Source organism: Chiroxiphia lanceolata, chromosome 12 (assembly GCF_009829145.1).
Source record: "Chiroxiphia lanceolata isolate bChiLan1 chromosome 12, bChiLan1.pri, whole genome shotgun sequence".
NCBI lineage: Eukaryota > Metazoa > Chordata > Aves > Passeriformes > Pipridae > Chiroxiphia > Chiroxiphia lanceolata.
Window position 1 is genome coordinate 9887338 of NC_045648.1, and position 27751 is coordinate 9915088.

A 27751-nucleotide genomic window follows, 5' to 3' on the forward strand; every position below is an offset into this window, starting at 1 on the left:
GCACTGCTCCCTCCGCGAGCAGGGCGGGCGCTGCCGCCGCCTCGGGCCGCGTCATGACTGACCCGTGCGTCGGATGCTTCGTGGCCCCGTCGGACACGGAGTCCGTGAGTACTTTCCCGGCGGGCGCACGGGCGGCTTCGGGACCTCGGGTTTAAGCGGTGCTGGGAGGGCGGGAAGCCTCGCTAGAGCCTCCGAGGGGGCCGGGCCCAGGGTCTGTCCCGGCACCGCCCCGCGGGCCGCACGTGGCAGCGCCGCGAAGGCTTCGCGGGGCGGCGGGGATGGAGCGGCCCCGGGAGCGCGAAAGGCGCGGGCGGGAGAGCGGCCCCGGCATAGCCGCGTCCCCTCAGTGCCTCGGGGAACTGCCCCGTCCCGGGAAGGGACGAGCCGGCTTCGGGCCTTGACTTTTCGATGACTTTTTTTTTTTGTGTGTGTGTGTTTACTATTTTGAAACTGCCAGAGGACACGATTCTTTGCTCTTTCTATTAGCACGCTTAGGCGTTGCGCATTTAGATGGTGGTTAATTGCTACCTTGTAAAGCCTTTGATAGCAGTAAGGGAAGCGTTTCTGTGGTCATAGGAAGCTATTGAAATACACATTTGTATACACGAAATCACTAACAAATTGGCGGCAATATTACAGGCTTGCTATCAGATGCCTTCTGGAAGACCCTCTAGTTTCATTTTACTCGTTCTGCTAGTTAAGGTAAATTCTCAGATTTAGCTTTGGCACTGGAGTTTTCAATGAGTTACACAAGCACTGGTTTTTTTGTGTTATGAGTTAACGTCTAAGGTTGCTTTCCTCCTGCATTCAAACATCACATCTTGTGTTTTGGGAGTGCCTTTTCTTTCTCAACTACCAAGAATGTGGAACCTGGTTGAGCTCTCCTGAGCAAACTTTCTGACTGTGTTTATTACTCATAGGTGAATGTCACTTATGCTCTTGTACAAGGATCTCTGCAAACCAAAAAGGCAACTCTCAAGGAAAGTGCAGCAATGCTTTAATCCCTTTTTTTCCCCTCTACATCCTAATATATTTGTTCCTGGAACACTTCTTGCGATTCTTCTTGTAGCCAAATCAGCACGTGTTACCTTCAAAAATTGAACTGCTTATCTGTGAAACAGATCGTCTTAATTACATCATTTCATTTGATGTGTGCTTCAGTTGGTCATTTTTTCAGTTGCTGTATGTCTGCTTTGAAGGGCAGTTTTGAAATAGGAAATGTTTTTTAATCTCAGGGATACTTCTATTAAAAATAAAGGCAACAACAAGAACAAAAAAAAAATCAATCCTCTGACTCTTACGGTCTCGTGTGAATAAAAGATACTTCCTCAGCTATTGAGTGACTGACCTTCCCTATCCTCATTCTGGTTTTTTTCATCCTTTTCACTATTTTTAAGCCATTGTAATTAGATAAATGGTACTGATGTTAATTTCATTTGGGATAGCAAACCAAAAATACAGATATGCAAGATTTAAGGATTTTTAGCTAACACAGCAATTGTTCAGCTATGTGTGCAAACTTAGAGCTGGAGAAGAACCTGTGATAGATAAATCACAAAAGTCCATTGTTCAAAGTCAAGATGCCAAAGGTAGCTTTGGAAGTCTTCAATGAAGGGAATTCTTAGGTGGGAAGGAAGACTGGATGCAAGTTTAGAACATTTTGTGAATGTCAGAGACCATCCCAAATATGTTACTATTTTGCTAATGCAGAAAGTTGTGCGTTTGAGGGAAGGGAAAAGAAAAAGTCTGCGAAGCCATGTTGTTATATTAAAAATTGTGTTTGCCTGGACAATCTGAGTCCATCACCCACTATATTATGGTATTCATTTAATTATTTCTCATTATGTGCCTTCCAGGCACATGGTTCACTCAGCACACGTAAAGGATAATGCTGACTTACTGGGGATCTTTGCTATGCCTTTTGTCCTCTTTAATGAAATAATTTGATAGTCATACTGTAAGACATAAAACTGAACTGTGGTGCACACATACTTGCAAACCCTTTGGCATTTCTTATCCAACTTTGCAGCCTGGTTTTGGGGTTTTTTTCAACATGTATTTTAATGTTATTTATCGTCTAAGCAAAAAACTGCAGTGAAACTCAGAGAGCCATGATCGTGGCAATATGACAGGATTCAAAGGGCAGAGCCTGTCAAAGGAACTTCACACATTGGATCTTCACCTCGCTGGGCTTATTGATAACATTAAACATACTGTTAAGTAAGCAACTGGAGAGGGATCAGACTTTTGTTTTGTAAACGGATTTTGTAGCTGTTTGCTAAGTCTCCATTCCTGAGCTCTGTACCCTTCTGCATTGGCCTCCATCTATTCCTGTCCTTCCCATCTCCCCTCAGATCAGTCATCCAAGCGTGCTTCTTTCTCTGTTCCCCAGAGGGGGGAATTTGCAGAAGCAATTTTATTTTTCTTCTACACCATCCAGATGTTTTGAGTGCAGTGTGTTCAAAACAGGCATTCGTTCTCCTCTCTGTTTTGGTACCTGTTGTTACAGTGGCCACTTCCTTCATCTAACAGTAGTATTTTGATTAAAATTTATGTTCAGTCCTTGCATACCCTGCAGTCCAGGGCTTCTCCAGTCTCTACTGCTTCATAAATATGTATTAATTCACCCTTGCTGTACCACTGTGGTGAGGAAGCATTCCTTTTCCTATCCACAGAAGAGAGGGAGGTCCACTGATCACACCACTGATCATTCAGAGGTGTGAAGCACTGACAGTGGGAGCTGCACATGAAACCCCTGGTGTCTTACAGTCAGGTTTTTCTAAGATCACAGAGGGAGTTGAGCCAGGGGTTTAGGTGCATGTGTTCAGCTTACATCCAACACTTCTGGTGCAAAGCCCTCAGGAACATTAGCATCTCTTTCATTCTAGTCTGGAAAAGTGTCACTCAGAATATTGATTCTCACAGTTGGTCTTCTATTCATTTTAATATGCATAAAATTTCTTTTTATATACTTCTTGCCCCTTTTGTGAGTACAACAAACATATTTATAAATTTATGCATCACTATTTAAGTACGGACTGTTTAGTAGATGATGTACTTCAGTTTTTTTGGTCTTTCCCATATTGCTTCATACTTCCAAAGTCAGTTCTTACACCATGACTGGAACCAAATGCTGCTTCCTAGTGAAAAGTAATGTATGATACATGGAGTGTCAGGCAATTCATCAGGAGTAAGGAGGAGATGGCCCTAAGGCAAACAGTTTGCTCTTTAGAATATAATGGTTACTTAACCCTTTAACTCATAGAACACGTGTATAAAGAACAAACCGGAGGGAAAAATCCTTTTCAAGAAGAAATGTTAATTCTCTCTCTTGAAAAGTTTGTAAATAAGAACAAATCCTTAGCCCATCAGTGTTGATATTTATGAGCAACTCTTTTAAATTATAAAAAGCGTATTTGAGTTTTTCTTGTGAACTATGGATAGTTACTTTAGTGCCATGTTCACCAAATGAAATGTAGTTGCAGGCATGTTATTTTTTTTTCTACCTAAGTTCAACCCTGATTATTGTGCATTTGTTTTCAACAAGAACTGAAATAACTATATTACTTTAATGTAATTTCTTCGTTCTTTAAGATATTTAAAGAAATACTGATGCTCAACTTGAATCCTAAACCATTGGAAAGCAAATCAGAAGTAGTTTTAGGAAGTACAGTAGTCATGAGTACCCTTGTCAGTAGTGCTAGCCTTGCATTATTTTTTTCCTGGGTTATCTTTTTGTGAAAAGCCACGCAGAAACTGGAGACATGAACACATTTTGCACAGGAGAGACAAATGAAATTGTGTAGATAGCTGCTTTCAAATCCACAGAATAAACTTGGTGAAGAATAAGGGCCAGTCTTACTCTGAAAGCTGTGACCACTTGCTTGCTGTTTATATCCACAGATACTTTTACTTGCAATAGTGTACAAGTAATTTTGGATACAGTTCCCATTTATTATTATTATTTTTAAATAAATTTGACTCTGCCCTTTTATGTGAAGTGGCATGCATTGATATTTGCTGATGACTTTTAGACTGCTGTTTACCTACTTTTGGGTCAGTACATGCTTTTAAAGCTCAGTATGTTTATTTTGTTACTTTTTTTTCCTTTGATACAATATTTACAGAGGAAAATTATTTTTAACTATGTTATGCTTTGCATGGCTTCTGTTTTCATTTTCAAATAGCTGGTTTAGACCCAGACTGAACCAAGTACTTAAGCATATGTGCAACTTTTAAGCCCAGGGACTATTCACAACCTTAGAAATTGCATGCAAATTTATGTCCCTGGGGCAGATCAAACCCAGAGAAGCAGTTGTGGAGTTTATCGTACGGATTTTGGATTAGAAATCCTGTTGATTTAAGGCCTGAATAGTCTGTTTGGCTGAAGGGCAGTTAATGGGCATTCTGATTCCAAGAAGGTAAAGCAGAGTCCTAGGTCTGAAGAGGTGAACATAAAACTGTTTAGAAATTTTAAGATAAACACATGGGACCACAGCATGGTGTGAAAGAAGGAATGTTGTACAGTGCTAACTCTTAACTTCTAATTCCTGTTTTTAAGGAAATAAAAGGACTGATTTGCTAATTGTCACTGATAGCCCACTGTCTTTTAGTTAGTCAAAAGTTTCTGGGTTAAGGGTATGTTGTATTTTTCTCTCTTTCTACAAAAAAAAAAAAGGAAAGAGCAGTTCCTTAGAAAAGGTTCAGCACAAAGCCCTCGGTTACTCCTGAAGGGGTTAACACCGCAAACCTCTCGGAGACATCTGGCAGAAGCTGTGGGTGTTGGGTGTGGCAGATCCCGGGGCCGTACCAGTCTCTACAAGGGAGCTGTCATCCTCCTTGATTTATCCTTCCCTAATGTCACGGGGTATGGATGTTGAAACTGTGGCTAGAATGTGAAATACGAAAAACATGAAGATTATGATTTAGTGTCTGGGGAGGCTCGTTGTTGGCCTCTGTTCACAAGTTGTAAGCATTGGAGGTAGCTTGACACAGGTTACAAAATCTGGTATGTAGCACAAAAAAAAAAAAAGGCAGGAATATTTTGGCGTTTGGAACTCCTACATGTGTTAGTGCACAGGAGTGAGTGACGGCAACAATTAAATCAAAGGCTGTGCTGATGATATATTACGTTGGAAGCACATTGAAGGTGCTTGTAAATAACATTTAGATAAATGTACTTTCTGGTCCTTCATTTGCAAATAAATATAATAGGTACAGTAGATGAACAAAGTAGTGAACTAACTGTCTTTAGTAAAGACTGTTTGGATAAAGAACTGATAAATTAACAGAGATCAAATGAAAGTGTATTATCCTCATGGTTTGGCATCTTTTTGAATCTGACATCAGTAAGAAGCTAAGTTTTAAAATAGGTTTACATGCAATTTTTCGTAATAAAATTGATTTTATTCTCGACGTTTTTCTATCCTCATACAGATAAATATTCTATAATTACAGTAGTTTGATCAAAATGAATACCGTGGATTTGTGTCAGAATATCTCCGTAGAATAAATATTAACTAAGTGAAATAAGTTTATTGCATAACATTGTTTTGCTTTTTTCACTTTCTTAAAGCATAATCATAAATGGGATTGTGCTTTCATAATGGTAGAATACAGATGTCATAGTCATAGAAGCTGTTAGTGCTTTATTATTTTATCTGTTATCTAAAATATTCTGATACAGCATTATGTATGTAAAGTCTCAGAGGTAAAGTTCTATTCTTTTAGACATATATGTATTATTTGATTGGATAATAATTCTATTATTTTCAATAAAAGTCATGTATTTTCAAAGTAAGTTAAACTGTTCTCTGCAAGTCAGTTTTCTAAAATACTGCTTGCTTTAAAACTATCTAAGAGCTCGGTGGGATATTTAGGCTCAAATAAGTTGTAACTTAGCCACTTGTGGCAGAAATTGGAGCTTGATTCATAATAAATAAGTTCCAAATTGAGAAATGCATTTTGGTGGATTCAGGTATAATTGAGGTATGAATTCAGGCATGAATTCCTAGGAGTAAAGGGTATTTGTGCTGAAGTCATGGATGCAATTTTATTTGTTGGAGAAATCCTGTAACAGGACCTGAAGAACTGTTCCTTCCTTCTTTATCATTCTAATAAACTGGTGTTGACTGTGGAGCAAGAGCAGTGCTAAATTCTTGTTGAGGAAAAAACACAATTAGATTTTTAAAATATTGTGTTTAATATATAAACCAGTATGTTTAAAGCCATATTTATATGATTTTTTTCCTATTTATCTGGGTTTTTTGTTGAGGTTTTTTTGTGATCTGATTTGTTGAGTGCACTTATTTTAAAGGACAGAAGTAGGGTTATGCTGTTAGTGAGGTCTTTTAAATTGAAATTTTTTTGCCAGAGACTGTTACTCACACTGACAACCAGGTAGTTGTTTTCATCTAAACACACCCGGACGTACGATAAAAACACTACAAATCAGTTTATACATCCAGGAACATCTGTGAAACTACTGGTTTTAGAGATGCTTTGTCAAATGTGTTTGGAAAGTTGCAGTAATTTCTGTAATTTAGGGCAGGATTGTGTTTTGAAACGCTGCTGACATCATGTTCCCTAAGCAGTTCTGCAGCCTGAATTGTACTGGGATCCCACACTGACCTACTTCAAAGCAGTGAAGTCGCTGCTTTTCTGGTACCTTTCTTTGTACACTGGAGTCTGTCTTGGCATCACTTTGTATTAACTTTATACAGATCTGGGTGATACACCTGATGCAATAGAAGCTGAAGGGCAGTGAAGACTTAGGTATCAAATATGTGTTACTCAGTGGGTTATCTTTCTGAAGATCTTTGCTGTCTGAATCTTGTTTGGATTACCAGGTCATTTTATTTCAGTTATAGTGTTGGGATCTCTGTATAATCTTATCTTTGCCTTCTCGTGTTCTCATGTAGTACCATCTGAGCTCATACATATGAAGAAGTCTGGAATAGTAGAATATGAAGCCAATAGATTTTATTAAAAAAATATTGTTAGCAAAAATGAAAAAGAAAAGTAATCTCAAAAAAAGAGCATCACAATATCATAGATACTCTCTCACAAAATTATGTAGATTTGGACTAGTCAGAACATCTGGAGGGAATCTGAAGTCAGAGAAAATGGCTCAGCTATACAAGGCCAAATTAACAAAAAAAAAAAAGGCAGCTAGATGGATTCATTATATATGCATAAACCAGGAAATGAACAAAGTGATGAGTTGTAAGATCAGACAATGATGTGCTAATATATAATGTCAACCTACCCAGCATCTCTCATAAACATGGTATGTTTATAAAAACAAAAATCAGCATTTTTTCAGAAACAAAAGCTGTAGTTTTGCTATCCTGCCACCCTGCTGTGTGCAGGGTGCTGAGAAAGCATGTGCCAGGGGAGTTCTGCTGCTGCCTTTAGTGTCTCCTCAGTTGTGTGTGTGACTGGTAATGCATTAGATACTTAGGACTTGTTACTCGTGTCTTGTCATGATCAGGCAGTGGCCCTGCTCAACATCCAAGGAGGGTTTTCCTGATAAATATAGGTATGGGTGTCTAACAACCAGGCTACTCTGCTGGTTTGCATCACACTTTCCTGCAAAAATGGGGTCAGCTGCTTTTCCATTTATGGCTGCCTTCATTTGGGAGATATGTTGGAGCAAGCTAAAAGTCATCACAGAGAGAAGGATTGTTCTTAATAGCTACAGAAAGCCCATGGGCTCACAGTTTGAAAGGCCCTTTTAATTATATGAAAGGATCTAGAGACACACATAAATTCAAACATGTTGAAATTTGGTTTCCCAGAAGTCTTTGGATCTTTCTAAAATCACACCTTTCCAAAGTGAAACCGCACTTGAGGAAGTTTAATGCGTTTTTAAGAGCTTTATTTCAGGTACTGAGAATAAATAGTTAGAAACACGTTGTTACATCATCTTCCATTGGGTTGGTTTTGCTTACTTAGCCTACTCACTACCTTACAAACTGATAATGAAGAATCTAGAGACCTAAAGTGAGGGTGTTTTAATTATTATACTTGTCTTCTTAAAACAGTGATAGATGTGGAAAATTTGGAAGGATGAAAGCAAAGAAGAGTTTTTCGGTTGCAAAACTATTGCATACTTTTCTGAATCTTGCTCTACATAGCAAAACAGCTTTATCTGTGCAAGAAAAGGTAAAATATTTTTAGGACACAGGTTTGTCTTAGGCAAATCCCATTCAAGACCATGAATATTTTTGCTAGCTGTGAATAGGCTTTCGATCATCAGAGTCTTAATAAATTAATCCTGTTGGGTTTATTCATCCTCTGTAAAGAGACTGTTTGAATCACATGCTTAATTTGGAACATCCAGTTTTGTTGTTTTTTTTCTTTTCATAATGATGCTAAAAACAACTTGTTTTGTTGTTGTTTAGAGTACGTCTGTGGGAAAATATACAGGAAAGTATAGTATATAGCCTAGCTCAAGTCTAAACATGATTGCTAACGTATATACAATTAAATGAAACACCTTCAAGATTTGAATCTAACCTGTCAGTCGGTTGCCACATTACCAGAACTTAAAATCTATAGACCCTTCTTGGGTGAGTTACTATTAATAATGCAGAATTTGATGTGAATGTAAGTTTAGCATTTTATCTCTGCTGTTCGAATTTTTTCTTTTTATTTTAAGATGCAAGTTCATAACTGAGAATTCTCTATATTTTAAGGAATAACATTTCAAGCAGTAAGATTTCTAACTTGACTGCAGGCTTTTGGGAACTTCTGGTGACCCGTGACATTTGTGACCACTGTGATAAATAAGATTCAGGTTGGAAGCTACTTACTCAAACTGGAACTGTTCCTCCATTAAATCAGGGAAATTATTCCTTTGAGTAGCTGTTCAGGAGTGTGGATAAGAGATTCACAATCTGTCTGACAAACCACATGCATATTTTCCAAGAGTGTTGCACATTAGCTTCTGTTCAGTCAAGCAGTTGCTTTCTGTGTAGCTAGATCCTCTTCAGGTTGAAGTAACTATGATATTCTTTGCTTTCTGTCCTAAACATTACGTAGGAGTGCTGTGTGCTGTTAAATAGCTTTCATTCTCCACCCAGATGTAGCTGTATTTCAATGAGGAGTGAAATGATCCTTGTGTATCTCTTTCCTCACTTGCCACAGAGGCGGGTGGGGGGGTAATGAATTGGTTGTAAAGGAGTTTGCAGAGCTCACATGGAATGCACGGCTACGGAAGTTTGAAGATATTTACTTTCAAGATGAATAGTTCTTTAAGAGATGGGTTAAGCAGTCTGGTTAATATACAAGACATTAAGTCTCTAAAAAGTCGTTGTACATATCATTTGAAACAGCATAAACCCCTCCCTCCATCTTAAGTTTATAGCAATAATAAGCCTTGCAGATGCTTTTCCTGGGAATTAAGGACCAGCTGGGGTAAACAGACCTCAAACTATCCTCTTAGCCAGTCATTAATCTTCAGGGAAAGCCTGTGCTTTGATCATTATTGCTAAAATATGTCTAGTGCAACCTGGTCTTACATGCCAGTAAAAGCGAAGTAGTATTTTGTCAAAACATGAATATTCTTTTGTTTGTCAAGTAGCCCTGTGTCTTGGACTCATTTTTGATGTGTGTAAACATGCTTGTGTATATGCACACACAAACAGACATGAGGGCATGAGTTTCCCAGTTACATTATTCATTCTGGGTTTATAGCACTCTAAATTAAGTGGGGTGTCTGAGTCACCACTGTTGTATCGATCAGCCTTTTAGTCAGCTTTGGTCCTTCTCAAAACTTGTGAAAAGTCTTGGATCAGGCATCTTTGGTTTTGAAAATTGCTAAGAAATATTTTATCCATTTCTGACCTTATGGAGGCCTACTTTAAATTATGCCAGTGCACCTCACTGAGGACCAAAAAGAATCAGGAACAGTGTGCAGCATATTCCATCCCAGCCTGGCCTATCCTGATGTAAATAATTGAATGAGAATTGTGTTGGTGGTGTTGGTACTCAAAAGGCTGACAGTTCCCAAACCAATTTTTCCTTTTATTTTTGGAAGGGACTTGTGCTGTACAATGTATCTAGGAAATAATCCCAGGTTTCACAAGTCAGCTGTGGTACAATATTTCTGCATACAGGTCACGGAGCTGAAAGTCCAGCGAGCAGCCTTCCTGAATTTCCAGGCTTTAGTTTTCCTGAAGTGTGGCAAATAGAGAATTCTGAGACTTGGGGGTTCCACAAATCACTCTGCTTCCCCAATCAGCTTACCATGTGTTATGTGTTAGACAGTGTCTTCTGGTCAAGAACTAATAAGAAAACAATGTGTACTTCAGATATTTGCTGCTTTTTTTGCAAAATGACCTGTATTAGTTTGCCAGCTTAAGCCTGGATTAAGAAAGATATTCCGTGTTTGCAGAGTTAAAATGTTAAAGTTTTACTAGAGACAGCAATTCTTGGTGAATTTCTACAAACATCACTGAATTTGAGACAATATTGGTACTTCTTTAAGGAAGAAAATTCCCCTAATTTTCTTCTGTAGTTAACTCTCCATTTACTGGGGGAGTGGGGGAATTAGACTTTTTGTGTGTGTGTTTGCTGTCAGAAGCAGAGGTGGTGTGGTGCCCTGTTGCATGAGGCATCAGGTACTGCAGTGACAAGAAAGGAGCTGTAGTGAGGTACATGGAGTTTACGACTGAATTGTATTGAATAGATGCAGAAGAAAAGCTGTTTCACAGCCTGTGTCCTTTGCCCTAAAAGAGACTTTTGGATCTTTCCCGCTACCGCCAGTGTTGATTTTCTTTGTTCTGTGTCCCCTAAGGGGAATCATCAAAGTAGCAAGAGAAGGAAATCATTCTTATATCTTCTTGCCAACAGCATTTTCCCTATTTTACTATAAATGAGCACCATGGAGGAAGTGGAGAGAGGGGAAAAATAATTCTGCAGATCCTTAAACACCCTGAGCAAAATCTCAGCTGTTGCAGAGTGTGAAGCTTGTGGTTGCCTTTGAGAGCCCTGATGGACCTTCTTGCAAAAATCAGGCAGCTGGAATGAAGGCTCCTGCTGGTAGAGGGCTGAGTATAATCAATTACTGTATGGTGTGATCAAAGTACATTGTGTACTGCATATAGAATTGGAACTTAGAATAATTTTTTCTATGTTTAAGTTGTATATTTTATGTTACAAGAATCCCCCTCGGTGATACACTGCTCTTGGCTTTAGTGGGCAAAATCCTGTTGCACTTCACTTGCTCCCCAGTGCAGTTGCCCATGCAATTTTTCATTGTTGTATGAAAGAATATTTCAGAAAACAGCAGTCAATACAGTTGTTTGATCTTGTGTCTTGGTATGAGAATTTTTTTTTTACAATCCCCTCTCCCAAAAGTACAAAGCAATAAATAGCTAGGCTTGGTGCTCTGTAAAAATAGGCTTTTGACCTCTCCATTTATTGGTATACCTTTTAACCTTGCAGGTTTCTGAAAGGCTCTGCTTGGTGCCGTTTCCCTCTCTGTAAGAAGAGAAAGTACTGCTAAAGTGTGGCAGCAGTGTAGCATTGGTTTATTTTCTGAGCAGTTTTTAAACTGTTTCTCATGTATTGAGAGAGTCTTTAGTCAAAAAGTTGCAATTTCTCTCTGTATTTCAGCTCAGGCTGGCTACTGCCCCTTTAAAAGCTTGTTTCTGCTGTGCAGTGTTAGATGTGCAGGCTACCAGTGTTTAACTAACTGCGCTGCCTCTGTGGGCACTTCAGCTACAGTAGGGAAGTAAATCAAGGTGTCCAATTTAAATTCATTACAAAAACTGTATCATTATGATGTTTAGCCCATCCCCATCATCCCCTTGAAGTTACTTTGCTTTCCTTATTAGTAGGCATCCCTGGATGTCTCTGGCCTGGAAAGTCACTTGAAAATTCCTGTCTGTTTCCTGTGCTGCAGGAAAACTGCCTGCATGTTCCCCAGTCTCACAGAACCATTGCCAGCATTTTTCTTTTGCTTCCTAGCAACTGCCAATTTGGCAAAAATGAACGTGTGGGACCTGGAATTTTCTAAACTGCAAGAGATGCAGAAACAAGGGTCTGTTTGTATTGCATGGATATGTTTTATAGAACTTTCAATAGCAAAGAGGTGTCAGTGTCACCAGCCTGCCAGCATGAGAGATCAAGGAATAAATTTTCAGGGCAAAAGATATCCCTTCTCTGTAAGAAGTGTTTGTAGAAGAGAGTAAAGCAGAATGGAGAAACCACACCTGTGCAATGTGTGATACCATTTCTCTGTGTAACTAATGGTCTTCAGCCTTGGACAGTGTGCCCACACTCCAGCCGGGAATGAGGATGCAAATTTAGCTGGGATGTATTCAGGTGCAGTGTTTTCAGATACTCATGGCAAGATAATCATGGCAGTATAAAACTGCCTGCTCACTTCAATTTTGCAGCCCACACTCAGCTTTGTGCATCTTCCATTATATTTTTGGTTTAAGCTTAGTCTGAGGTGTGTTGACACTCACTGTCAACACCACGGAACACAGTGTGCACGTGAGAAAAGTGTCACACCTCTGGCTCACCCCTCACTCAAGTGATGGAAAAGCTATGTTGTCCTTGTGGTCTTTGCCCTACTTTTCACTTCTAGAAAGGGTGGTTTGTTCCTCCATCCTTACGATTGTGTAGGTTGCTGTCTCTTCATTTGATCTGGCCAATCCCAGTTGCCAAATCGCTTGTTGCTTGTTAAAAAAGAAAAAAAAAACAACCAACACCAAGCACCCAAACATTTGGAATTTTGTTATCCTTATTCCTCTTCTCTACTTGCATAATCTGCAGCCATGTTTTTGCATAGCCTTTCTGATAGGAACCAGGAAACAACTTGCTTTGCACTGAGAATTCATAACTAAATGTTCTTTTTTTAATGTTTTTTCTCTTCAAACGCATTTAAATTCTAACATTTGAAGCACCTGATTATTTTTTTTCAGAGCGTTGGAAACAAGTTATCCCCTGGCTGAGATCTTGTACAAAACATTTCAGCCTGCAGCAAGCTTTTCTTTTTAATCTGGAGTTTTAGTAAACCCTCAAAAAATTGGGTTTATAATTGAAGTGACAGCACAACCCTAATTGTAGCACTGCTGGCACACCTCCATAACCAGAAGCATACATTGCTGCAATTTTGAAGAATAAAATTAATCCCTACTATGCTAGTCAGTGGACTTTATGCTTCCTGCAGTTTTCTAGATCTGCTACTATTTTGGAAAAATCTAAGAATTATAATTTGTGGCATTGAGGATGGACTATCTCTACAGTTGGCATAAATCAGTGTGGTTCAGTTAGAGGCAGTGATATTGTGAAGATTAGCCTGAGGTGATACAGTGGCATAGTAAATTTTGAAACTGTGTGTTTGTAACCTTTGGGGAGTTTGTGTTTTCTCAGATGGAACAGCTGGGTACGTTTATGTTTTTTTTGTTTTGTGTACGATAATACTGAAAGTGGCTTGAAATTTCCAAGTCCCATTTTGTTCTAGGAAACATCTCTTCAGTAAAAAAAAAGGGGGGGGGGGCAGCTTCCTTAACTGCATTTCATACACAACCTTATCTTTTCTGTGAGTTGTTGAATTGAAGAAAAATAAAAATGTTCTGTAAGAATTTGGATTGTGATCTTACATCAGACCCAAGTAGCCTGAGCTGCTGGGTGGTCCCAAGGATGCTGAATCCTACCAGTCAGATTTTACATTGTATAGTGACAGATAAGGGTGAGGAAAATAGACTGGTGTCATCTTCTCGTGCATGTCTCATGATACTTGTTAGTGTATGAATGTGCAATTCTTTATATAATCACCTGTAATTCTCTGTGGTGTAACACATCTAGCCTTGGGACTCCAAGTCTTTGGCAGCCACATAATTGCACATGAGATACTGCTTGTTATTGTCAGTTGTCAGGAGTGACAAGTGGAGCAGAGTATCAAAACAGTCATATCTTAACAAGTGTGTGTGGGGGGGAAAAAGTATTTTGAAATTGCTTGTATTCAGCTCAGCAGCCAGAAGTCATGACCATGAGGGCAGCCTAGGATCTCTGCTAATAGTTCTCAATTAACTCAGGCCTAACCAGACTAGAGAAAATGGGCCTTTCACACCTAGCCAGGGCTACTGACCTTTGCCTTGGCACTTCTGTCACTTGTTATAAACCTTTGCCACTGCCAGCAAAGCTTCTGCTGCCACTGCTTCCAGTTGGAGGAGCAAAGTGCAGGCACAACCAGGCTTGACCTCACATGAAGCAAGCACAGGTCTAACAGAGCTGGTTTTGTTTGGGCTGTACATGCACAACAGAAGGTGCCCACTGCACGATTGGTGGAATTTGCAGATCTGCATGCCATGCCTTATCCCTCCATCCTGTTTTTCTAGAGGTGTGCCAAGGATACAAAGGCACAGTACCTTGTTAGCAGTTGGATTCCCCTTCTCCCTGTGACAGAAGGGAAAACTGATGGTTGAATGTTTATAGAAGATAAATGGTGACCCTGTCTTGAAAGAGTCTCTTCTGGCCCGGAGTGAGGTCTGCTTGTGCAAAGAGAGACTTAAATTGCCGATACTATTTCTTGTGCTGCCTTTGTTGTATGGACTGATAAACATTTTGTCATTTAACATCTGTTAATCTAAGACACCTCACAAGTATCCTCTTAAAAGGGCACATAAATGACAATGTAAATTAATGTGCTTAGCACTTCAGGCAAACCTGCACGTATTTAATGGTTTAACTGCACAATTATGAATTTAATATTTAGAGTCCTGCCCCTCAGATCAAATGGCTCTGTGCTCCCACCATAGTCCGTATCGGGAGGTGTTCAAATTGTATTTGATTCTCCCTTGAAGAGTAAATGGGGGAGGCACATGACAGAAATCACTGTAAACATACCAGTCTGCATCACTTCCACCAGCAGTTCTCACTGGTGTTATCTCTGACACTCAGGCTAACTTTTTGTAACCATCATGCAACATCATGAGTAATAATCTGTTGTTAACACACTGTCCATCAGAAGTGTTTACTCACAGAGTGACAGCTAACACATCTGGACTACATACCATGTTTGATCTGAAATACCAGACTGACTCTGCTGTAACAATGACAAAACCATGCCATGGTTTTGCAGTTCAAAGCATAAAATGTAAGGACTGTATGATGTCTGATTTAATTTAAAATATTTATATAAATATTGGTTATTGTAAAATATACATTAGCAAATACTGTCTAAAAGGAAGTTTGCAGTTAGTAGCAACAGACTTCTAGTAATTGCATTTTTGCAGTGTAATTGGTACTATTTTAAAGTTAAAACTATTCTTGAACTAGGTTTTCTAAATGTACTGTTTAGTGAATGCACTGTACAGTAGCAACATGAACTGTAAAATCTATCTTACTACTTCTAGTAAAGGTCTTCTGTCAAAGCACTCCGTTTTGAAGCCGGGGTATCTCTATTGTCATCAAAGCTGTATTGATGTAAATCAGGAACTGGGAATTGCTGCATCCCACAGTTTATTGCAGAGAAGGCTTTTTGGACAGGGGGATCTGTAGACAGCTCTCCCACCACCTGGGAGCCTCACACAGGGCTTCCTGCGGCCTGCAGTATTCCTGGGGGAATACTGCATCCATCCTCTGCTGTGTGCCTTTCCATGGAACTTTAGGACCCAAAAGAGAAGAGCAGCTCAGCCCCAGCCTGCCTGAGTCCCTGCTGCAGCAGATCCAGAGCTGTTCATTTCGCCAGGGAAAACAGTAGCTGTTGTGGGCTCAGACCAAACAGAAAACGTTTGCCCTCCAGCCTATTAAGTGGATAAACCAAACCCAACCGTTTGCCCTGTTCATACCCCTCATACATGCACAGTTGCAGTTGCATTTTTCTCTGGGAAGGCATTCTTCTCACTTCTAACCATAGCCTATAACTTCTCCAGTAGACTGTCATTGTATCAACAGGACACAGGTATAATACTTGTCTGTGTATACAGACCATAGCTTGCAATCTAATAAGATACATATTAGAAGAAATTTTAACATTTAACAGAAAGCTCATCGTTTTGGATCAATTAATTTAATAAATTGTTAGCTAGGACATAGTGGGTTTTTTCCTTCCAAAGATATAAACCATTCATATGCTTCAAGCTGACAGTTCGTGTGACTTACCCTTGTCAAAACTCACAAGCAATAGGTTTTCCTTTTACATTCCTGGTGAAGTTTTCTCTCAAGATTTCCTTATATGTACCAAAAAAAATTATATAATAACCTTCCTAAATTAGATATTTATATTTTCAGAATGTAAGTGGAGGAGATGACAGCAGGGAAATAGGGATAACTGGAATGGGACAGACAGGAGGTAATGACTTTTATCTACTTCTCTGGATCAAGTTTAGCAGGATACTGTGTGACAAGTTTTTCTGTGGGCTGAAGAAGTCTGAGATGCATATGTTTATTGTTAAAGGTGAAGAATCAAAGAGTGCTGGGTGGTTCATTTAGAATGATGCTATAAGGCAAGATAAAGCACTATTGCATGTCACATGAAAAAAAATTATTAAATAGACATTTAATGACTGGAAAAATGAGGACTAAAGGGACTTATAAGACAGGAAAAAATAATTTTGCAGAGTTGTCTCTCAGTTCTTCCTTTAATGATCAGCCTCCTTTATAGAGGAGCTCCACCTTTAGACAGAAATAATCACAAAACAACTGTAATTTATATAATTTTATCCCTTGAATCTACGGTACTGCTTAAGCCTAAGAGTGTCCTTTTGCCATAATTCTTTATTCTAAGATGTAAGCACGTTTAGTGGGTTTTTTCCTTTGGTCTTTTACGCCCCAGGGGAAGAGCCCGTTTGGGGATTTTTGTAGCACTCCATTGTTCACAAGGTACACAGGAAAGATTAGGTTCAGGAGAAAAATTTAAAATAATTTTGTCATCTAATAGAAATTAGAGCATTACTTTTAATTACTAAATAGCAGGGAAGGTACTGCAAAATGAAGAATGGTGTGTAGGTATTCCCTGGAAAGACCTGATTCATGTCACGGGCTGAAATGAGATCCTTGGAAAACTGGAGACGTGACGGAGCCCTTTTTTGTTCCTGAAGAGGTCTGTAGGAGTGTGATGGGATTCCCAACTGCAGTTGATTGCACTGGCAGGAGCTTTCAAGCAAGCTGACTTTTTCTTATTTTTTCTTATTAGTGAATAGAAAAGATTTCCAGAGTGAAAGCAACTGGACTTGTGGATCCTTCTGCATCACATGAACCGTTGCACCCTATCTAGGTTATCTGCAGGTGAATTATTTCTAGAAATTGCAGCTCTTCATTAAATTTCTTACTGTCTTGTAGTTCTAGAACTGTGAATGACTGCATGTCTTGTACTTTCTTTGGTTTGTGCAAGGAGATACCTGTGAGAAAAGCAGAAATACAACACTTTGACCTTGAAGTTCCTGATTCTGGATTTATGACATGAACGCAATGCACTGGCACAGCATTTTGATGACCTCTTTACTTGCTTTCTGCAGGTTATAGTGATTAAAGTAATGGAGAAGCTGAGAGATGCTATCTTCTATTTCTCTGCACAGAAGGTACTCCTCAATTGTACTCAGTTGTTCACTTTATAAGTAGGTGGAACTATGTACGCTTTAAAGTTATAAATTTGATAAACATAGCAAAGTTAAAACTAGCCTTGAGAAAATTACTGAATTCCCTGGGCTAACAAGAGTCCTCTTGTTTATGTTTTCATATATTTCATTGGACAGTTTTTATTTTAAAGCCAGCTGTCACAACCTGATGTTTCCCAGCCTTCCCTGTTGGAACATGCGTGTGTTCTGGCATCAGTCTCCGTGGAATATCTGTTTGAACAAATGTAGTGTCAGGGCGTGCCAACTATGGCCAGTTGCATTTAGTTATAGCAGTTGCTGAATGTACCTGGAGGGTCGGCATTCAGCAGGGAGTGAAGTCAATTTTGGCATCTCTCTAATAATACTTTGACTTCAAACCTTGTACCTCATCCTAGTATGTGAGGAAAGAAATGAGTTTTCTATCAAAGCTGGGATAGTTTGCCTGGCTGTGGGACCAGCATAGCTGTGAGGACTCGGTTTGCAGTTGGATCATGAAGGACATTGCAAAGGCTTGAGTGAAATGCAAGTCAAACTGAAACCCTAAGACCACAGTAAAAGCCCTAAAACCATTAACTGCTCCCTGAATTGTCTCCTCCCACAGATTCCTTCTAGTTACAAGAGAATTTCTAAGGAAGAGGGACAGTTTTATGTTGCCTGCAATGCAATTTTGACATTTTGTAGGAGAAGTATGTGTATAAGAATGCAAATAATTTATTAGAAACACTAATATATTAGAAACACTAGAATGTATATTAGGCCTAACTGCAGCCCTAGCATTCAAAAGTGTAGAAGGTTCCCCTAAAACAACCCACTAAATTCACAGCTTCATTCATAGGAATTAATGCAATAGCATAAATGGTCCCTTCTGAAACTTGCAGTATGTTCATCTTTGCAGTTGTGACTGTTTGAAGTGAAAAAATCCAATAGTCTGTACTAGACTAGTTGCACACAAATCAAGTTGTCATTAATTACACTTGGGGAGAGCGTGCCCTTTTTGGAGTAAATTATTGTCAGGAAACTACAAAGCACAGCTAGATCATTGTGGAGGAATAAAAAGTCTGAAGAGTAACAGCCACTAAATCTAAAGAGTAACACGTAAAGTATTTGGGAAACTAGTAGATTCCAGTCAGTGAGTTAATATGGGTTTTAAGAGAAATATTCTAATTAATTGATTCAACCTGTAACAAATGTTATGTCTACAGGTAGGATAGATAAGAAATATTAAGCAAAGGAGATATTTCCTTTCAGAAATGTAGATAGGCTGTTCCTGACAACTCCCACTGACCTCCTGTTGAGATTCAATGAAATAGTGGATCACAGTTAATTTTGGGATCTGTCTGGTGCTGGGAACAATATGGAGCAAATACACCTCAGGATGGTTCTGCTGAGTGTTGTTTGAATACTGTCTGACATTCCTGGGAAGCACAAGTGTTGCTCCATCTTCTGTCTACTTTCATAGTTCTGGTGGGATGAAAAATGAGACATATTTATATCTGATTGTAACACTCCTATTGGGGTGCAAGGAAGGAGCAGGAATTAGTTTGTGTCCTCTGAAGAGTGGACACACTCTGAAGGCTGTAAAATCTAACCAGTCCATTAATGTGACAGAAAGGGCTAGAAAAAGTCCCCGTTGTTTATTTTTCTTCAGTTCCAAATGATAAAGAAAAGCCATCTCAACCTGAGCATGTTGAATATGCTGAATCATGACCATTGTCAAACCACTGCAAGGGAAAAAAGCTGAAACTTCAAAGCAAACCCTGGAATTGCAAGCTGCAGGCACCAACCTATAATCCAAAGATGCCAAATCTACTTTATGTTCTGGCGTGTAGAAGGACCACTTACAGCAAAGTTACAAAATTCTGCACAGTTACACATAGATAAAATCTAAATTTGAATACCAATATACTGCTCCTTTATATTTGGCACTGCCTGAACCAGTTTGGGGCTGATTTGCTTTGGGGAAGTGGCATAGCTACCCTTGCATAGTTTTGTCCTGGCTTAAACCCTGGGAGGAAGACTCAATGCAAATGTGACTTTACTGCTTCCAGGCTTCAACTGGTACCTGCAGAGAGGTCTGCAGAGCTCTGTGAAATCGTAGGGTGTGAGTCAGCACTCTGCCCATGCACTGCTGTGCAGGTTTGACATGAGCCAACATTCATGGGGAGCCCATGGGCCAGGAGATACTTTACAGGAGTGAGCCCACCAGCTGTTTGCTTGGCACTCAAGCTCTAATTCCATCCTCAGAAGTATTATTGCTACTGAAGTGCATACCTCCATGATACACCTTTTGTGAGAGGAGCTTACTCATTAAAGAAAAAGTTTTGCAGGGTCAAGCCCAAAGGAAAATGTGTGGTCACACTGAATGTAAGGTGTGTAGGTGTTACACTAAAGTTGTATTGAATAAGGTGCTCCCCACAGGGAAAGCTCTGGAAAACAGAGCACTAAGAGAGGTTCCAACACTGGCAGCAGCCAAGTCTAGTTTTCAGTCTTTAACCTCTTTCTAAATAGTTATTCTACTGCAATGTAGAAATAGTGTTTGACATCCACAACTAGGACAGGCCCTTAAAAATATTTATTTAGGATAATTCGCAGCCATCTGAAATAATTCTGAACTTGTGTACACACATCAGCATGTTTTCATTGGGATGTGAGGGGGCCAAGTTTTAGAAATTTTTTGGGTTTTTTTCTGATAGATGGAGAGAGATTTTTTCACAGTGCAAAGCCAGAGGATTTCAGTGATGGATATAACACACACAGGGCTACAGAATGGCTTACTCCAAAGAAGTAGGAAATGACAGCCATGTTATTTTTTCATATTACTATATGTGCGTTCCGTATAAAAATAACATAATGAGACTGATGGGAAAGTGGAATACTTTGTCAAATAGTGTTTAGATTTCTGTTGGCAGCCATGTATTTTCCCAACTTCAAATGACAATGTTTTTGTCCAAAGAGAAGTCTTTAATTTTCAATCTGATCTGAATGATTTGCATACAAAGGATCTATGGCCAAAACCCCACTTAAATGTTGGTATTTTTATTGGTTTAAAAAGACTTGCGTCTGCACCCTTCATTTCAGAAGATCAACATCTCTCTCAAGATCTGTAGATAGATAGCAATTACAGAAAGCAGTTCGCCCACACATACAGTGGCTTAACTCTTTAATAACAGTTATTTTTGCAAAAAAAGCATGAACTTACCTCAATCAATACACTTCTGTTGTTCTGCAGAATTTCTTATTTCCTTCAGGGACATGAGCTGGTAGCAGGGTCACAGCAGTACAACTGTTGTGTTCACTCATGTCCACACGCTTGGACCTGATGATCCTTGTGGGTCCCCTCCATCTCGACGTGTTCTGTGATTCTGTGACTTGGGGTAAAGCCTGAAGAGCTCGTAGTTTATTCTCCCCATATTAGTCCCAAAAAAAGAAATGAGCAGTGAATACTTCTACAGCATGTAGTGCAGAAAAATGATGAATATCTTATGAATGAAGACTTAATTTAATGTTACCCTTGCTAATACTGAGGCAGCCTATGGTTTTGTATGAATATGTACAGGTTTATATTTTTTTATATGGTTTTATGTCGTTTATATGAGGCAGCATATATGGTTTTATATAAACAATGAAAACAAATGCTATCATGTGAGCTTTCAATGGTATTTAGGTAGTGCAAAGCCATGTTTTATCCTAGACTATAAGAAAACTCAACTTGATACCTGCTATTTCTTTGTATTCTGGTGTTTCACTTATATCTTTTCCTTCCTTTGCTGTTTACACTTCTGGGATGTTGGACAAGTATTGATACTGTTATTTTGACTCCTGCAGAATCCAGTCTGGCAGTCAAAGACAAAACCTTCAAGCACCACAGGGGATGTCTTGGGGACCCTTCACTTCCGTTCCTCTATTAGCCTCTAGTTAGTCTTACATAGGAGCCACAGCACATCACTTATTCCTCCAAGGAGCAAAAGCTTTTTGGATAGGGAAAGTAGCATTCAGCAATTCTTTCACTAAAGACTTGAGGGAAGGAGTTGTGAAAAATCATAGTTAAGTTTGTCTTGCTCATTTTCTCTTGAAACATTTAACTGTTCTCTCCTATTTTATTTTTTTTCCTCATTAATGCTCTAGCACCAGAATCAAAGAATTTGCCCTGAAACCATTCCCAAACATGCTTTGGTGAAGGAGGAAAAGCCTCTGAAGCTGTGGAAATGTCAGATGGGTGCTATTGAGGTGAAAGGGCAAATTTGCTAATGGAGACTGTGGATGATGCAAAGTATTGTATAGCTGACATGCAAAAGGTATTTGGTATAAGGGCAGTTGCCAGAAATCTTTTTTGACCCAGTATAACTCACAGGTGAGCAGAGCAATGGAAAAATCAGGAGAGAGCTGAAAAAAAAGAAACCCAAAACCCAACCCAATTAATTAAAAATCTTTTCTATCAACATAATTTAAAACATTCTTCACTGTCTGGATGGGAGCAACACAGGAGGCACAAGTGTACGTGTGTATTTGTGTGTGTGTACTTACATTCACACGTTTTTGCTTTTTACTTCTGTTCCTGGCACTGCCATCTGTGTCAGGTATCTTTGTTGCCTTTCATCCTGTACTTACATAGATTTTGGTCTTGTGACCTTCTTTTCATGGTGTTTACATCTGATTCCTAGTGCAGTTACTGGCTTAGTCCTGATCTAAGGCTATGGAAAGCCCCATTCTCGAGCAACGGTAATAGTCAAGGCTTAGAAATGGAGAAATGGAGGGGGGACATGACAACTTCAGATGGAGAGTGGATGTTTTCCCCTCATAAGCTGGCATGGGTTTTCTTAACTCTGATCTGTGGTGGTTCCTAGAAGAGTTAACTTAAATGACCAGCTATCATTTTTTCTGAAGTGGATTGCAGGATGGACTTTTCGTTAGGCAGAAGAACCCTGCTTGTTGTTTGAACTTGAATATTGTTTGAAGTCACCTTTTTTTTTTTTTTCTTTTGGCCTCTTGGGCATAAATGGAGCAGGTGTGTGTTTGCCACAGGCCACAGCTCGGGAAAGCTATGTCAAAGCACAATGAGGTCATTGTGAAACATCAGTGTTCTTCCAGAGACCTGGCTATTACAGGCAGGAATACTTAAGAAAGCGCTGTGGACTGGATTGCAGGTGATAGACAGAAAAGACTTCAAGAAAAATCTTTGTCTGCCTAATCGTGTTTGCCCAGTGAGAACTACGTCTTATCACCTACCTCTGAACAAGCTATTTGAAACAACTGCTGTTGACAGTGAAGTGGGTTTGCACAGGTCCAGTGTTGGGTTGATCTTTGAGTGCTGAGGAGATCTGGTTTCTTTAAACAAATTGTTCTGCATGTGAACAAGGTGAATATTTTCCTTGTAAAGTGTTGCTTTGACTTTGAGTGTGTCGGGAAATACTGTATCCATTAAATGATTATTAAATGGAAAGGAGGGAGGAGTTCCCAGGCATTATGGAGCCAGCTCCTACTGCTGGACTCTGAGCTGACACCGACAGCACTTTGCTAGGAGTGAAAGAATATGTTGTACAACTCACTGGCTCTACCAAGTACGTAGTGGTACTCTGCAAATAAACTTTCTATCAAGGTATTTTTGGACTTCTGCCTCAAACCAAGCGGATAAGGAGCATTTATGGCTCTAGCAATAAAATTCTGCAGATGTTCTTTTTTGTATGTGCAGTACTAAAAAGGAAAGCTGTGCTATGCTTTTATCAGATCAACTTGAAATCAGTACAAGTGTAGCTTAGAGTTGGGATTTATGCTTTTGCAGCAACATACCTTTTTACTCTAAGAAGCCTTTCAGTGTTTGTGCTTGAAGTCCCACACTTAAGGCCCCCAAAGTGACAACAATATGGTTTTCTTTGTGAGATTTGAATGTCTGGATTAGGTCACTTCTCTCTTTTATAGCTTTAACCAGCTTCAACTTGTACTGTGGTGACACACATCTGCTGACTCGATGGATCAGTGCATTAAGCTTCAGGCTGACTGGTGGGCCATGCTTGAAAGACTTTTGGCATGTGCTGGTGCCTGCATTTTTCACCCTTGACTGAAAGCATATGCTTCATACAATTGAGACAGTGTTAGCATGTGGGTCTCAGGCAGCCTCCTACACATCTGGCAGAGCCTGGCCCTCCTTCCAGGTGAATCATCTCTCCTGGGAGGGTGGCTTGCAGCACTGTGGCATCTGCAGAGTGGCAGGAAGTGTCTGAATTCATCTGAGAGTGATTTTTATCTTCACATGCTTTTCCAATTTCATCAGGCCCCTCATGCTACATTCCAAGTGACATGATTAAACCTGCCAAAGACAAAGGGAGGCTGATTGATAAAAATTATCTCTGACCCTTCACAATCTGCCATAGCTTAAGATAGTAGTAATAATAGTAGTAATGATGGAATGAAATAAGTGTTATGCGAAGGAAGTTATTATTGTTTGAATAATATTCTGTAAAACAGGATTACTTCCTTGCTTTTTGTTTCCATTTTATCACCCAAATTAACTTGTCATCAGCGTAATAGAAGAATGCACTGCAAAGGATTATAAACTTTACATTGACTTTAAGTGGCACTTTACTGTGATTTCTATTGTCTTGATTTTATTTTAGCATGTAAGTTTGAAGGCACAATAAAGATGCAGACCAACAGCAAAGGATCAGTTTTCACAATGGAGGTCAGACATTTAGGCAGAGGTGTTTTTTAACAAGGAGTGTATGGATTTTTTTTTTTTTCCTCAACATGAAAAGAAAATCCTTAAAAAATAGAATATTTTATAAGCACGGTACATAAAAATATTTTTATTCTTTAGTCTGCTGCACTAGTCCAGGCACTTGGGTTATATTTCCTCCTAACCAAGCATCTGGACTGATACAGATGATCTGCAAGAAAGGAGATTAACTCTTTGCACCCTGAGATGTGTGACAGATCTGTTGCATTTGCTGCCATTTCAGTAATGCCAGCGACAAAAGTTCTGACAGAAATATAGTCAGTCTCCTGCCCTTTTTAGAATCTACCCTTGATTTTGCCGAAGGCAAATGAAAAATCCTTAGGCTGTAAAGCATATGGATATTTTGAAGTACAAAAACTAGCACACTTGTGTAAGTCACAGTGGAAAGACAACTGTGCAAACTTAGTTCCTGGTCACTGTGGTGTTAATGACGAGTAATTCTGTTGATTTCATTTCAGTTATTCTGAATTAATGCATCGAGTGAGGGCAGAATCTGACCCAACCGTCTTTGATGTGTGCTCTGCTCTGTCAGGAGCTGCGAGGTTCTTTTGAACAGATGCCTGTATTCTGCTGATATGCAGGGTCATTAAAAAGATCAAGATGACCAAGCCTGAGACATTTGGATAGCTGCAGACAGCTGTGCTTTGCCTCTGCAGTCTGCACCGAGTGGATTCTCTGTGAGTTTTCCCTCTGAGGTTAGTTGTGTGTGGGAGCACTTTGCATACTGACCATGGCCAAGCCCCAGCCCGATGGCTGGATGTACAAACCTGGGCAAAGGCTACAAATTATGGCTCTTTCTGAGAAAGCAGTAGGTTCCCATGTGTCATGTAGAAGGAAATCTATTCAGGGCTTTTGCTAGGCAGGCTATGAGAAGGTTGCAGGGCTTTTCCCAGAGAGACAAGGCAGCAAATAAATAGTTGCTGAGTGTGTTGTTTCTGTACTTAACAAAGGTTTGGTGTTTAGTGTTCTCTAAGTACAGGACTTTGCAGTTTGCTGCTACCACAGCAAAGCAGCTGGTCACCAAGTAGCTGAGTCAATGTTAGATAGCCTGCAAGGCTTCCTTCCAGATATTTTTATGGAGGAGTTAAAATTGCACAGGATACTAAGATATCCTCAAGTGATTGCAATGAATACCAGCTATCAACATAATCAGGAAATAATACTTCAAATCTTGCCAACTTGCTAACAAGAAACTTCTTCAGTGCTTTGGCAAAGACAGTCATACCTTACTAAGAACCAAATGTTTAATTCTATCTGTTCAGTGTTGTTTTAATGCCTTTTTATCTCTTTACTGCTGTTATAGGTACTTGAATCCAGTGTATGTTTTGGTGGATTGCACCAGTGTGCATTTGTTAATTTTGTGATTTTTTTTTTTTTCATTTAAAGTCTATTGGAGGTAAAAAGTGAATGACATTATTGCTTATATACAAACACATACATAAGCAGAATAGCATCATCTAACATAGTAAATATGGGGTTTGTTCCTCAATGCGAATGAAGTTCTTCAGCTAAATGTAGCTCAAAATATCCAATACTTCAAATGAGAACAGAATAAAGTTGTACTTCACTGGAGAGTGAAGCACAATCTTCATGTTTTTTTAAGAAGTCATTACACACTTGGGATCTTTCCCAAACATATTCCTGATTCATGAAATCTGTTGGTGAAGGCTGTAGGGTGGAGCTCTGAAGAGCAGGGCTAGATGCAGCCATCATTCGGATGTGGGCTGGCAGAGCTACTTAGCTGTGACTTTTCCACAAGAGCCAAGACACAGGCAGTGCCTTCAGCAGTGCTGTGGGTGGGAGGAAAGGCTGGTGTACTTTCTCCCAGCAAATCCATTCCAGCTGAAGAGGAACAGCCCAGTGATGAAACTGGGCCATGTTTACAGCACTGTGGTAGAATCCTGTGATGGGGCAGCTGAATAGGCCGTCATTTAGACCTGCCTGGTTTTCTGGAAGAAAAGGAGAAGGACAAAGTTGGCTGACATTCGATCCTTCTCTTGGGAAGCCTCTTTCATTAAGTAGCTGCTGATAGGAAGTGTCATTCAGCAGTTATAAAGTCTGACAGTTGCAGATAGGTCTCTGGAAAGGCTGTGGACCAGACTGAGCCGAGGAGGGGATGCAGGTGCAGGCGTGCTGAGGCAAAGCCCTAAAGGACAGTACTCCTCAGTCAGACCCATGTGCCACTTGCCTGTCTTGTCCACTCTGCAGCCAGGCAGGTAAAACTGTTTGATCTTTAGAAATGTTGCAGTAACTTGCACTTTTGGCAGTCTGTGCATATAGTAGTCATTGCCTTTTTTCCCCCGACCAGTTAAGGTGCAGGGGATTTTTTTTTTTAATGAATCTGTATGTCTTGCTAGTCACCATTTAGCGGCTTGTCTAAGAATGTAAAGACATACAAGCGCCAGGCTTCTTACATTCAGCACTAATTCTCTTTGAAGATAACTGTATTAAGGCATAAAGATGTACTCCATTGTGGCAGAATTGTCCCTTACCTGTCAATAACAGAAGTAGGGCTGCAAGGTTTGTTCCTGAAAACAAATACAGTAAGAGTTGTTCCAGAATTCCTGTTTGCAGTGTTCCCAAACCTGCCTTCATTTCTTTTGTCTTATGCTCACACTTGGAATCTCTGTTATTCAACAGGGGTTTCCTTCTTTTCTTCTATGCTTTGAGATTGCCAAGATGAGGTATTTTAGATCAGGAAATTATATATGCAGTTGTTCATATTTACTCATGTTCCTAAATGTGGATGTACAACACTACAGGCTATTAACAGTGTAGATATCCTTCTTTTTCCTACTTAGTTGCACGGGTTGAGAGATGAGTGTTTGTGAAGTGACACTGCATGTGTAATTGTGAGGTAATGGAGCAAAATGTAATGTTCTTACTGTATTTCTTGGCACTTATATTTAATTCTAACCATAACAATGAATTGATTAATTCAATTTGCTAAGTGCAGGGACTGAACTAAAACTTACACTCCCATAACTCTTGAGTGCCTTTGCCACTAGGCAACAGTCTTTTTCCAGCTTGTGTTCTCCTTGTCTGGTAAAAAGGTCTGACAAATAGGTGCTGGGTGTGTGTGTGCATGCATGCACATGTGCATGTGTTTATTTTACTCTCATTTAGAGCCATTAAGAACTTGATCCCATAAGGTTCTGAGCATTTTTATTTCCTGACGGCTTTTCAGGGGGAATACCTTATAGAAGGCATTCAGCCTTGATGATAACATCCATGGCAGAAGGAAAAAAAAGGTGTGGAGGGATGAGAGTAGGAGGGAAGATGGGAGAGAGTGAGTGAGGACTGTGACCAAAAGCACTGAATCCACCATTCTTGTATCTGTCTGCCCAGTGTGTTTGCTGCCATGAGGTTCATGACAGGAGACAGGACTTTCATCAGGTTAATAGGTGTGCATGGGTTTTATCTGCCACTGCCCTCTACTGAATAG

At 39.7% G+C, this 27751-nt stretch overlaps 1 protein-coding gene across 2 annotated transcripts in view; it reads left to right on the forward strand.

Annotated features, from left to right (window-relative positions):
* Positions 1-4: 4 nt before the first annotated feature.
* BNC1 (basonuclin 1) overlaps positions 5-27751 on the forward strand; it is a 75283-nt gene continuing 47536 nt past the window's right edge. The window contains exons 1-2 of one of the 2 annotated variants that reach the window (XM_032700371.1): positions 5-104; positions 17478-17540. In XM_032700371.1, coding sequence (XP_032556262.1) covers positions 54-104; positions 17478-17540 — 114 coding nt within the window. In that variant the 5' untranslated portion in view covers positions 5-53. The remainder of the gene's footprint in view (positions 105-17477; positions 17541-27751) is intronic. The other variant, XM_032700372.1, reaches the window with a different exon arrangement.